The 14,267-nt window shown below is 44.6% G+C and overlaps 1 protein-coding gene across 7 annotated transcripts in view; it reads right to left on the bottom strand.

The window, feature by feature from the left end:
- Positions 1–14,267, bottom strand: part of MRAP2 (melanocortin 2 receptor accessory protein 2) — a 452,653-nt gene that overhangs the window by 274,048 nt on the left and 164,338 nt on the right. For all 7 annotated transcript variants that reach the window (XM_068281584.1, XM_068281585.1, XM_068281582.1 and 4 more), the window contains 2 exons: positions 4,188–4,340; positions 1,476–1,626 (listed from right to left, as the gene is read on the bottom strand). In XM_068281584.1, the coding sequence (XP_068137685.1) occupies positions 1,476–1,626; positions 4,188–4,340 (304 nt within the window). The remainder of the gene's footprint in view (positions 1–1,475; positions 1,627–4,187; positions 4,341–14,267) is intronic.

Here is a 14,267-nt window from a genome sequence, read left to right as displayed (position 1 = left end):
GATGGCTAGCGACAAGGAGACTGTTGCTAGCCGGGCGGGGGGGGATAGACTAGAGGCAGCAATAGCGAGACCCCAGAGGCTTGTCATTATGCACAAGACATGCCTCTGTGGTCTCTCAAGATTTCAAATACCCGCTTCATGTTCTCTTTAAAGTAAAAGTTTTTTGCAGCATGTGGATTACTAATCTATAGAATGTGGAACCCCCGAGGAAATGGCTCAGCCCCCTATCGTTCTTTATGGGCTGTATAGCTCAAAAAGAACAGGATTTTTCTGAAGCAAAGTGAGCTGAGTCACATGAGAAACGGCTCAAGTAAAACTGCTTTTTGCAATAGACTTCCTTTAAATTCTTACTCTTGCTAAGTACCTGTTTTTCTTTACAAAAACTTAAACAGAATCAAAACCTTCTTTGAAAACGAAAACAGAGTAGGGGGATTACAGATGGCATTCTCATATGCATTCATGCAAAAAAACGGTGCCTGGAAATATGAGAGCAGGGTGATGCCGAAAAACGTCTCACCCTGCTCTTGCAAAAGTCCCAGCGGCATTTATTACTATTCCCCCTCCAGGCCACTATGGACTCGGGGGAAAGATGTAATTGGGCTGCCAGCTATCGCTGGTGGACAGGTGGTCAAAGGCCCACGCTCAGGGCGGTTTTGGGGGGCAGGAGGGGTCGCAGCATGAGGGGAGAACATGGTCCCCATCATCGGCAGGGAAGGGGGCCACCCCCCCCTCACCTCCAGCTCTCCCCTCAGCGCGCTCCCGTCCTGCATTAAATAGGTGGCAGCAGCGACAGCGGCAGGAACACAGACATACCTCTGTGTTCCACTGCCGAGGTCCTATCTCTAAGCGCCACATGCTACTTCCTGATAAACTCTACTTCCTGATAAACGGGAAGTAGCGTGAAGCACTTAGAGATTGGACCTCAGTGGTGGAACACAGAGGTATACCTGTGTCTCTGCCACCGCCACCTATTTAATGCAGGAGGGGAGCGTGCTGAGTGGAGAGCCCGAGGTGAGGGGGGGGGGGGGGGATTGGCCCCCCTACCCGCCGATGTGGAGGTCAATGCTCTTCCCTCATGCCGCGACCCCTCCTGCCCCCCAAAATGTCCCCGAGCGGTCCCTTGGGGGGGGGGGGGGAGGCCTGGGGGAAGAGGGGCCATCCAAATTTCTGCAGGGGTGCCCAGTGATTTCTAGTTGTGCCCCTGGCCCTGCAGGATCATAATTCAGCTTGGTTATGCAGAATTTATCGTTTTAGTTTAATTTAGTTTCAGCAGGTTAGAGATGAATACAATAAGCTGTCTCTTTCTTTTAGAGATTAATACACAAAAGTATAGACCTGTTAGAAATCTGCATTGTAACTCCATTATACATATCCAACTCGCATTGTCTGCTGTGTAGCAAACAAGCAAACTTTGGCTACTAAGATACTGTATAGAAGAGGCTTAGCACCTACAAAACATGATCTTCAAGACTTACTTGAGCTTGGGAGAGCTATTTAAAATACAGGTCAGCAATTTTGCAAAAGGTGTAAATCCAGTGCCAGCAGCCAGCAGAAAAATATCCTCAATGCCATCAGCTTGGGAAGGTCTAAAACACCCTTGAGGGTTACTAACCAAAATGTCATCACCTATGGCAGTAAAAAGATAATGTTGTAATCCAGTACCGAAAAGTACAACTGCAGGACTGTTCTACATCTCCTGTTTCAAAGCTTACTACATATAGCATATTACAAGGATATTAGATTTTTGCACAACCCTATCTGGTTCTGAATATATATATATATATATATATATATATATATATATATATATATATATATATATATATATATATATATATATATATATATATATATATTTTTTTTTTTTTTTTCTTTCTGTTAGGCTAGGGTCACACTTATTTCTATGGCATGCATGCAAATGAAATGCATGCACACTCATTTTAATGTGTGCTTTCTTCATGCAATGCTTTCCTATGGTGAAAAAAAGTGACGTATTTTTTACCAAACAAGGTACAAATTAATTTGAATTTTTTTTACTTTTTAAATATGAATATTGATTAAAAATGCAAATGAAAACACAACGTTCACAAATACAGTGTGTACAGTTCCATCCCAGTCCTGTGAGTTTTCTATCAGTTTTAACTGACCGGAACAGAACTGTACACATAGTATGTGTGGATCAAGCCAATGAAAACTGATACGAAACAGATGAAAATTGACAGAACAGGACTGGAACTGTACACCTTGTATGAGTGAACCAAGCAAGCTAATACAAAACTGTTAGCACTGGAATGGACATGTATGGACATTGTATGTGTGAATGCAAAACAGATACAAAACTGATGAAAATTGACAGTACAGGACTGGAACTGTACACATTGTATGAATAAACCAAGTCAATTGGAAGATTGATGCAAACTGACAGGACTGGAACGGAACAGTACACATTGTATATGTGAACCAAATCATAGAAAACTAATACAAAACTGATGAAAACTAACAGTACTGGATTGGAATGAAACTGTAAACATTGTATGTGTGAACCCAGCCGAGCTGCTTGTTTTTTTTTGGTTTTTTCCCTAGCTGAACACAAAATTTGGTGCCTGAGGTATCACTTTAAAGCTAATAGGAAGCTGGGAGAAAAACAAAATAACCCCCCCCCCCCAGATATTCACCTAAGGAAAGGGAAGGTTCTGGGTCCTATAGAGACTTCCTGTTCCTCTTCTCATCCCCTCGTTCCAGCCGTGGCTCCTCCATTTGCATCCCCCACCGTGGGAGGCTTTGGGAGCCCGAGTGATCCTGAAGACGGGTGGCTCTGTACTGCGCATGCGTGAACACGCAAAATAAGGAGGTAGCGCAGTACGGAGCCGCCCATCTTCGGGTGCACTCAGGCTTTATCACTCAGGTTTATCATCAAGAAGGGGATTTAGTATTTGGTAAATAAGGTATAGTTGTACAGTTAGGAAACTTGTGGTGTGGTTGAACTGAAATACTGCATTTGTCTGCAATCCAATAATTGCACTGTAACAAACTTATCTGGTGTGGTCTCTGGAGGCTGTTCTGATAGCGTGGAGCAGCTGGAGGAAGCTTCCTCTTCCTCTTTGGTCAATCGCTTCTCTGTAGACATGAATCAGCATGTTTGCATCCCCAGCTCCCCTGTAGATGTGGGCCAGCATGTTTCTGGCAGGACGCGCGCAGCTCAGAGCTGCCTTTATAGGCTGAGGAGGCGTGTCTGATGGGGTGTCAGCTGGGATGTCATCAGCTGACACCTTTTTGCAGGAGGTGCTGTCAATTCTGGGGGCTGGGCTTTTGCTCTGCCTCTTGGGTACTTAAGGCCAGAGTATTCACTTGCTCGTTGGCCTTCATACTAATCAGTTCGCTGGTTCTTGGCCCTTAGCTAGTGAGAATCTGCGAGAGCTACATCTCATATATTGCGCATCAGCGCAATATATATGTACTCTAGTCAGTCAGTATTATATATTGTAGTATTGTATATTGATCTGTGTACTGACCTTTGCCTGCCTTTTGACCTCTGATATCTGTGTATGACTGACATCTGACCTATGTGTATGACTCTGCCTGTTATTGACTACAATTTTGCCTAATCCATCTGTACTGTTGCCATCTGCTCTCTGTTAATGACCTTGGCCCGTCTTTTGATTACACTTTCTTACTAGTACTGTGTATTACAATTGTTACGCTAGACCTCTTCACACACCAGTGTGATATGCACAGCATCTGTGATCTCATTACCGTTACACTGCTTATTCGGTGCAGGCACCAAATCCATACCTACCCAGTACTGCGATCTGCTAATGGTCATAATCAAGGTGTGTACACACGAATCAGTAGTGTGGTACCTGAGAATGGAGCTTGATCCTATTGGGATGACACTGCAGGGAATTAACCCTGTACAGATGTGTTGCTCTGGGATACCAGTTATGTTTACGATTGCTATGGAGGGGGAGGAGGGATGATAGCACAGCATATGGTTGTGGAGGGCAGGGTGAGGTAGGGAACACCACCCTCGTTTGTCATTGTTTAAAGACCCCAGCATGCAATATTAGGGAAGCTGTACACAAACAAGATATTTGGCTTAGACAGTCGCAAATGTCCACCTCTAGCATGTGTACAAGGCTTTACATTAACAAATGCATGTTATCAAGAAACAAGTGTAGGGATTGTACCTATTGCCATGCTGTCAATCAAGGGAGTAAAGCTTCCACCCGGATAGATTTTGATCATTAGATAGATATTTTGCTCATTAGTATAAGATGGTTTTAGTAGATCTGCCATTAAAGTCTGGAAAACCGGTGTATATGGCTTTGCTACTTCCACACCTAAAAGAAAAATGTTATTGAGAATTTTAAGTACTCCTGCAGTAGTACATATAAAGCAATCAAGTATTCTATGACTACCTTAAAGAATAAGACAGACATACCAAAATTATTCCCTAGACATGATGATGACAGTAAAAACATCTGTAATAATTGAAACCTTCTAGAACAATAGCAATTTTCTCTTTTTGAATTGATGAAAAATCAGCACACTAGAAAAGGATAAAGCGTTTAGCTGTACATAAGTTTGTCTGCTTGAACAAGGAAACGCTTCCACAAATGTGTTACGATGATCAGGCCTGGATAGAGGATATTCAGATTTCTGCTCATTAAAGGGAACCAAGCAGCATTTTTATCTGCTAGGGCAGCTCAACAGCACATTAAAATGCATGCTAACAATGTTGCACATTTACAAAAAAAGTCAGCAGGGCGCACAGAATATGCAGGCAGATGACTGCTGTAATTAGTCTTTATTGCACAGCAGCTGAGATCAAACCAGGGCTTTGGAGTCTGTACAAAAATCACCCACTTCAACTCAGACTCCTCAGTTTATGATTCCATCGACTCCTCCTCCTCTCATTTGCATATAACAATTTTGTTGATTGAAAGTATTTAACATAAAAGGCATTTCACCACTGGCAAAGCTTAGGAATTTTAAATCTATATTAGGATGGCATCTGCTTTTGGGAATAAAAAGCTCCGGGGCCAGGAAGCTTACACTCTACCCTGTTGGTCATCCCGGCCTGTCACTGCCAACGTGAATGCCCCAGCATGTCATATGTATAATAATATTCATCAGAGCCCCATATCAGCTGAGTTCCAGCATGTAGCCCTGCCACCTTGCAGAAAAAGGCATCTACCTTTTCTATATCTGATATAGAAAAGGCCAGGGCCATTTTGTGCAAGGTGGCAGGTCTGTGCACTGGAACCCAACTGATAAGGGGGCTACAGTGAATCTTCTTAGACAATGTGTTGGGACATTCTAACTTTTAAAGAGACACTGAAGCGAGAATAAATCTCGCTTCTTGTCTCATAGTCAGCAGGGGCATGTGTGCCCCTGCTAAAACGCCGCTATCCCGCCGCTAAACGAGGGTCCCTGCTATCCCGCTGATAAACGAGGGTCCCTGACCCCCCAACCCCCCCCCCCCCCTGCAAAATCAATGACTAACTTGGTCGTAGATTTTGCTGCTCTTCAGGCAGGGCTAACGGCTGCAGCCCTGCCTCTCAACGCAGTCTATCAACGGCGCATCGCCGCCTCTCCCCAGCCCCTCTCAGCGAAGGAAGACTGAGAGGGGCGGGGGAGAGGCGGAGATACTTGCTGACAGACGTGCAAGAGGCAGGGCTGCGGTGGTTAGCCCTGCCTCAATCCGGAAGAGGGGATGCGCTGTTCAGAGAGGATTTCGGGGGGTAAGGGACCCCCGTTTAGCCGCGGGATAGCGGCGTATTAGCAGGGGCACACATGCCCCTGCTAACTATGAGGTCTGAAGCGAGATTTACTCTCGCTTCAGACTCTCTTTAAGCATTAGCGTTCCTCTGTGTTTTTTTTTTTTATGTACACCAGAAATGCATTTTAACTAAAAACTTAACTTTAACTCGCTGAAGAGTAGCTGTTAAATAGAAATCAAAACTAGTCTTTGGTAAGAGTACTTGTAGAGGGTGCAGACAGGAACAAAGAACATTGATCGGGCCCCCTAGGCAATCTAACAGTGGGTACATCTAAAAGTGATGTGCAGGTACTCTTTAGAAGAACAAAAGGGTTCTTCCTCTATTACATATTCTTTATGCACGATCTGAGCCAGGTTTACGGGTGAGAGACAACACCTCAGCATTCAACATGCACAACATTCTCAGTGGATTCACAGCTCTGCAGGTAGTGCATATGTAGAGTGTAGTACTATTGTATAACTTAATTTATAGTCACCAGACCCACATTTAATTTACCAACATATCAATTTAATTGATTTCATAAGCAAAGGGAGTGCATCATGTTGCATACAAAATTTGCATAAACCTGCATCAACGCAGAATTATTAGCATCCCATTGACCATCCCTACTAGTGACAACTACACACCAGGCCTTTCATCTTACAGCAGAAATGCTATCTATTATATATAAAATATTCCTGTGTACACATCACATATACAGTCACAATCAGATATGTATACCTAATTTGCCTTACAAAAACAAACCTGAATACACCAGGCAGGACCGGCCCTAAATCACTGAATGAAAGGCGGCCTGGGGGGCAATCGCCCCCCTGGCCAGTCCGCACCTGGCTACAGAGTGTATTTTTCACTATGAACTGAGAAAATAAAAGTATTTTTAATGGTAAAAATCAATCTCATTAGCTCAGGAAACATATATTCCCATTCACCAATTAGTGCTGCATCAGATAGTGCCACAAATGTGCACAGGAGCAAGCCCAATCCTGCACAGCACTGCTTCTGCTACAAGACGTATATATCTACTGACTCGTGGCTTAGATCAAGTCACAGAGGTCGTAGATATACTGTAGTGGTGAATAAAGTGGTTAATTTTGTGGACTAAGCACTGCTATTACTGTAAACATAAATTATTTAGGATGACACTGGCTAAGGGCAGTGAGAAGGAAAAGAGGAAGGGGGGTTCACTTCTCGAACATGGCAAGTCCTACAGCCATTTCAAACCATTAGAAACTGCAGAAAAATAAAAGTGAAAATCCAGGGTTGCAGTTTAAAATTCTCTGGGTGAAGCATAGGATCTGCCACCGATTTTAACCTTTGTTTGGAAGTTGCTGCTTAGATCCCGTTAACCACTTCAGTCTATCTGGACGACTATAGTCGTCCAAATAGACACCTCTCAAGTCTAAATGGATGCTTATACGCATCCACTGTTATAGTGGTGGGTGAATGCGCATGTCCGCCTGACTCCTGCTATTACCCAGCAGCATTTCCATATTGGGGATTGGGGAAGGGAACCGAGGGTTCCCCGAACCAATTGCAGTGCCTGGAGTGAATGGACATGACCCTGATCAGGGTCATGTCCATTCATAAAGACGTAACGAAATGAAAGTTACAAAAAAAAAAAAAAAAAGTTACACTTCCTGGTAAACCATGGTAGTATTTCTAGCGCCACCCAGTGGCAAATGCACACACCACACATTTAATTTAAAAAAATACAGAAAATACAGTAATACCTTGGATTGAGCGTAACTTAGTTTAAGAGCGCTTTGAAATACAAGCAAAACATTTTGTGAAATTTTTACTTGATATGCAAGCAACGTCTTGATATACAAGCAAAAAAAAAAAAAAAAAAAAAAAAAAAAAAGGTACACTGTACATGCATCATGTCATCACAATTGATCTAACAGTTGTTCTCCCTATGACGCTGCAGGATTGTACTTAAAGGGAACCTAAACTGAGAGGGATATGGATGTTTCCTTTTAAACAATACCAGTTGCTTGTCAGTCCTGCTGATCTCTTTGCTGCAGTAGTATCTGGATCTCACACCTGAAACAAGCATGCAGCTAATCCAGTCTGACCTCAGTCAGAGCACCTGATCTGCATGCTTGTTGAGGGGCTATGGCTAAAAGTATTTGAGACACAGACTCAAAAGGAGAGTAAGGCAACTGGTATTATTTTAACCACTTGCCGACCGCGCACTCATACCGCGCGTCGGCAAAGTGGCAGCTGCAGGACCAGCGACGCAGTTCTGCGTCGCCGGCTGCAAGCTAATTAATCAGGAAGCAGCCGCTCGCGCGAGCGGCTGCTTCCTGTCAATTCACGGCGGGGGGCTCCGTGAATAGCCTGCGGGCCGCCGATCGCAGCTCGCAGGCTAAATGTAAACACAAGCGGAAATAATCCGCTTTGTTTACATCCGTACAACGCTGCTAACAGATCAGCGATCCCGGGCCAATCAGCGGCCGGGGATCGCTGTCACATGACAGGCAGGAGCCTGTTAGAGGCTGCACGTTCCTGTGCAGCCTCGGATCTCCGGGGAAGGGAGGGAGGAGAGGGAGGGGGGAATTTCGCCGCGGAGGGGGGCTTTGAGGTGCCCCCCCCCGCAACACCCAGGCAGGCAGGAGCAATCAGACCCCCCCCCCCCCAGCACATAATCCCCCTAGTGGGGAAAAAAGGGGGGCGATCTGGTCGCTCTGCCTGCACCCTGATCTGTGCTGGGGGCTGCACAGCCCACCCAGCACAGATCAGCTAAAACAGCGCTGGTCCTTAAGGGGGGGTAAAGGGTGGGTCCTCAGGTGGTTAAAAGGCAAAAACCATATCCTTCTCAGTTTAGGTTCCCTTTAATCTCAGCGTAGAGACGGTGCAAAGTCACATTTCTATGAAATCCTCAAAAGTAACGGTCATTGGATAAGTTCCTTGTTAAAGCCAAAAAAAACCCCAAAAGTTGGGATGAGCCACAGATGGCAATGATTGTTAGTTATAGTAAAGTCGTTTTTATTTTATACTATATTACTATAACTGTTTTTGGATTGTGGAATGAATCAACTGGGTTTCCATTAATCCTGATGGGGAAATTTGCTTTGATATAAGAGTTCTTTGGATTACTAGCATGTTTCCGCAACAAATTATACTTGCAAACCAAGGTTCCACTGTACTACAATTAATCCCTTCCAAAGCCCCCCCCCCCCCACACACACACACCTCCCCCCATTTTAGTTACCACTTTAAAAAAATCCATTAATAGTTGCCTTAAAGCGGATCCGAGATGAAAAACTAACTATAACAAGTAACTTGTCTATATATCTTATCTAAAGTTTAGATAGTTTACACAGCATATCTAGCTGCAGACAGCTTCAAAAGTTTATTATTATTTATTCCTGTGATACAATGAGGGCTGCCATGTTCCGTTTGTCACATTGTCACAGGCTGAGCGCTGGAGATGCTATCAGCTTGCCTGTGTGTAAATTCAGTCCCCTCTCCGCCTCCACTCTGCCTCTGAAATCAATGGCTAGTAACCTCCTCCTCCTCCTGCCCAGACTGAGCTAGCATAAGCCCTTGCTACTGTCTGAAAATGCCAAGACACTCTGAAAAGCTATGGGCGAGGCTTGTTTAGTTTATAGGGAATTAGAGTATTAAAACAAAACAAATAAAGTATTTGGCTTGAGGAATGCCCTATAAACTATATGAAAGGAACACAATTATGCAATGTGTAAAAAGTTTATCTGGGATCCACTTTAAAGAGAAAATCTTAAAATTTAAAACACATACAAATAAGAAGTATGTTTCTTCCTGAGCCATGAATTACTTCTGTCCTATGTTGCTGGCATTTACAGTAAGCAGTAGAAATCTGACATTACCGACAGGTTTTGGGTTAGTCCATATCTCCATAGGGGATTCTCAGCATGGCCTTTATTCTTTATAAAGACACTCCCTTAAAAAGATTCATACAAAGATGCTTGCTGGCCAGCCTCCCTGCTCAACTTACACTCTTGACAGTTAGACGGAGCAACTACCATTCACTAAGTGCATTTTGAAAATAAAGAAATCCCTTTGAACTCCCCATGAGGAGATGGGCTAGTCCAAAACCTGTTGGTTCTGACAGATTTCTACTACCTACTGTAAGTGACAGCAACATAGGAGAAAAGTAATTTATGGCTCATTTTACTCTGGAAGAAACATACTTCTTAATTGTATATGTTTACATATATTTTACATTTTAGGATTTTGGCGACAGATGTCCTTTCAGGACTCAACTTTTTTTTTTTTTTTAATATGTAATGTCATAAGGGTATATTACTGTAATTTCAGTAAATAAAGGCTTACAATCAGACACACACAAAAAAACCCAGAAAAATACACCTTTACTTCCAAATTTTATATTGCCACCATACATTGTACTAGGGACATAATTTAAATGTTGTGATAGCCGGGACTAATAGGCAAATAAAATGGGAGGTTTTTTTTTTTCTTTTTACAGTAGCATTGCTTATTTTAAAACTATAGAGGACGGAATAGGAGAAATGGTGTATTTTTTCTTTTTTTTCTTCTCGTTTTTGCCTATAAAATGCTGAGCAAATGAAGTAATTACTGAAAACAAGTATTGCCCACAAAAAGCCCTATTTGTGGCAACAAAAAAACAAGATATAGATCATTCACGTATGAGAAGTAGTGATAAAGTTATGGCCAAATAAATGGAAGGAGCACTAACAGGTAAAAATGGCTTTTGGCATGAAGGTAAAATGGGCTGTAGGCTGAAGTGGTTAAAGGGACTCCGAGCAGTGATTAAAAACAAAATCTGAACTTACTTGGGGCTTTCACCAGTCCACCGTAGGTCGGGAGCTCCCTCGGCGTCCTGACTCCTCTCCCGGTCCCTCTGCAGAAATGGCACCCGGCGACACCCAGTCGTCATCACGTCGGCCGCCTCGCGTCCGCACTGCGGCCGGCGTGACAGTACTGTGCACGCGCGATTAAACCACGCATGCGCAGTACTGTCACGCTGGTCGCCGTGACTGTGAGCAGAGAGGAGCAAAGTGTCTATTACCTCTCCAGGTTCCTGTGCCGCATCTTTGGTGCAAGTTCTTCTCAGTGCTTCTTAGTGTCTGTTCTCCATGGCGACAGCTAGGGTCTCTTATGGGGGGTGTGGGGGGGGGGGGGTATCAGGCCACCTATACTGTGGAAATAGCAGGCTGCCTGGGTGGGGGGACATTTGGCTACCTGTAAATGAGGGGGGGGGGGGGTTGGGTCATCTGGCTATCTATACTGAGGAGAGGGGTGACAGCTGGCAATCTATTCTGGGAAGTCATCTGGCTACCTATAGTGGGGGGAGAGTCGCCTTTACTTGGTGCCCTGTGTGGTCTTAATCTGGCTCTGAGCTAGAGGGCTTGTAAAATGTGTTCTGAAGGCCAGATGACACCAATGTTTTAGGAGTGCGATTGTGAGTTTCATGGTTTGTCTGTATGCTTTTCTGAAATGTATCTATGACTGCTACTTGCATGCTGCCATTCTTCATAGCGCCTTCCTGTACGCTGTGTTACTAACTGCATTCTCAACCTTATCATCTTGATGCTTAATTAACTTACTCCACATTACTTACTCTGCTTCCATAGTTGGCTGCACTCTCCCCTCACATCTGTCATTAGTGGTATTTATTAAGAGCATTCCTGTGGGGAAGCTGGTTCAAAGCGGGGCTCAGCCAAAGCAAATAGTACTGCATTACTCATGAGTTAATCATACGGAATCATTAAAGGGGCACTATGGTTAAATAACTGGTTATAATGTCATTTAATATAAAATATGTGCAAGTGTAGCAATGTTTAACACATATATTGTGGCAGAAAAAAAGTCTATTTTAATATTACATTACCCTTAGTTACAGATGAGTGGCGTCAGCAGAGGAAATTATCTGACGCCAAATCAGCACATACCATTGTGCAGTAGGAGGCAACTTATCAGCTGTTTGAGCTACTGTTTTAATCCCCCCTTTGATGTTTTATGAGAGGACTCCTCCAACTCCTATAACGGCTCACTCGAGTAGTTTTATTACTCATCTCAGCCGCCGTACGTCTCAGGACTTTGACATACGGCTCTGATGAAAAGCATGCAGGACACAGATACATCTCAGAGAGCTGGTCTCCACAGCAATGGACAACAATGTGTCCGTTCCTGAGCCAGCTGGAATGCCTCAGCCAGGAGCATTTTTTCATCAGAGCCGTATGTCAAAGTCCTGAGACGTACGGCGGCTGAGATGAGTAATAAAACTGCACGAGTGAGCCGTTATAGGAGTTGGAGGAATCCTCTCTTGAAACATCAAAGGGGGGATTAAAACAGCAGCTCAAACAGCTGATAAGCTGCCTCCTACTGCACAATGGTATGTGCTGATTTGGTGTTAGATAATTTCCTCTGCTGACGCCACTCATCTGTAACTAAGGGTAATGTAATATTGAAATAGACTTTTTTTCTGCCACAATATATGTGTTAAACATTGCTACACTTGCACATATTTTATATTAAATGACATTATAACCAGTTATTTAACCATAGTGCCCCTTTAAAAATGCTGTCTCCATTTCTTGGAACTTTGTACTAGAGATGGAGGATTAAATGCAAATAATTCTGACGTTGTAACGATCGGTGGGCGCAGAGAGTATCTGATTTACCGGTGATCTGCAGTATCGCCGGAAATACAGATATATACCAGATTATAAGTGATCTGCAGTCTCACCGATAATCCGATATACAAACTAACCTCTGTTCGCCTGAGTAGAGTGTAGTGTTTTGGTGTAACAGTAACACTAGGAGGCCTAGGCCTCAGTGCAGCAAGGAGAACTGCACGTATTCCTTCTGCAGACCTGAGCTCTCCAAGACGGGAGGAGTCAGACTGACAGTAGGAAGGAAAGTCCGAGAGTGACACTCAGGAAGAAGTGTCACTAACAGGACTGGGAACCGCCTCCAATCGTGAGGTCGGTTCTCGAGGTCAGACAAGCCAGGTCGTACACACACGGACAGATAAAGTACAAATACAGTAGGCAAAGGCGGAGTCAAAGTACAGGCAGGGTTCGGCAACGGGGTATCAGATATATCGGGGTACAAAATCAGGAGGCAGAAACAGAGTCTTGGAACGAGCCGAGGTTCGGCAACAGAGTATCAGAAATATCGAGGTACAAGGTCAGAGTTCAGGAGGATAGTCGAGGCAGGCAAAAGTCATAACATATAATCACAATCAAACTAGTACTTTAGCTATCAAATATCTAGCTAAGTGTAGGATTACAGCTCCAGCTGGTCCCGGCACACTTCAGGATCTGACTACGGATCTGGGTGCTCCCACGTATGTGATCGCACGCCAGACAAAGAGCAAGTGAACAACCAGCAGTATATATACTCTAGGACCTTTCCAGGACCTCCCTAATTGCTGGTCCAATGAGAGCAGTGGAATTTGTCAGCTGACCCAGCTGGTCAGCCGACACCCTTCTAACTGTTATTTAAACTCTGCCTTTCTGCTCGCGCGCGTGTAAGTCTGAATCTTGGTGGACTATCAGTCCCAGCCACACCAGTACTGTCATGCAATGTATCTAGTGCGGGGGCCGCCTCTGATGCGGATTCCGCCGCACTGCCTATGCGGCATGCAGCGTTTTTTCCGCGTTGTGACGCCATGCTGGACGCGGAAACAGCCGCCTCACCTTGAGAGACGGCGGCATTTCCGCGTTTCCTTACAGTACCCCCCCCCCCGAGGAGTGGACTCCGGACAACTCCTACCAGGTTTCTCGGGATGTAAGGCATGAAACTCCCTTCTTAACTCGTCTGCATGCATGCGTGAACCCGGTACCCATTGTCTCTCCTCAATGCCGTACCCTTTCCAATGTACGAGGTACTGAACCGAGTTTTGAACCGTGCGGGAATCTAAAATCTTTTCCACTTCATATTCAGGTTGGGCATCTACTAACACAGGAGGAGGAGGAGTGGGACCCACCTGGACTGCGGGTTTAAGAAGTGATACGTGGAAGGACCTCACTCCCCGCATGCTGGTGGGAAGATCAACGGTATATGTGACCTCGTTGATCTTCCTAGCAACCGGGAATGGACCCACGAACCTGGGACCAAGTTTGTCAGAAGGTTGTCTCAGGGTCAAGTGACGTGTAGATACCCAGACCAAGTCCCCTGGTCTGAACCTCCACTCCACTGAGCGTTTTTTGTCAGCTTGACCCTTCTGACTCAAAAACGCCTTTTGTAAACTATCTCTCACCGTGCGCCAAATGTCTTTAAAAGACCTCTGCCAGGCCTCCAGAGCTGGAAACGGGGTGGAGGCCACTGGAAATGGTGAGAACTTGGGCAATTTTCCAGACACAACCTGGAACGGAGAGAATCCGGTGGAAGAGCTTTTCAAATTATTTTGTGTGAACTCCGCGAAGGGCAGAAATTTAACCCAGTCGCTCTGCGTCTCCGCAACGTAGCACCTCAAAAATTGCTCCAATGACTGGTTGATTCTCTCCGTTT

This window comes from Hyperolius riggenbachi, chromosome 4 (assembly GCF_040937935.1).
Source record: "Hyperolius riggenbachi isolate aHypRig1 chromosome 4, aHypRig1.pri, whole genome shotgun sequence".
Taxonomy (NCBI): domain Eukaryota; kingdom Metazoa; phylum Chordata; class Amphibia; order Anura; family Hyperoliidae; genus Hyperolius; species Hyperolius riggenbachi.
Note: the sequence above shows the minus strand (reverse complement) of the source record. Positions and strands in the feature narration are given on the sequence as shown.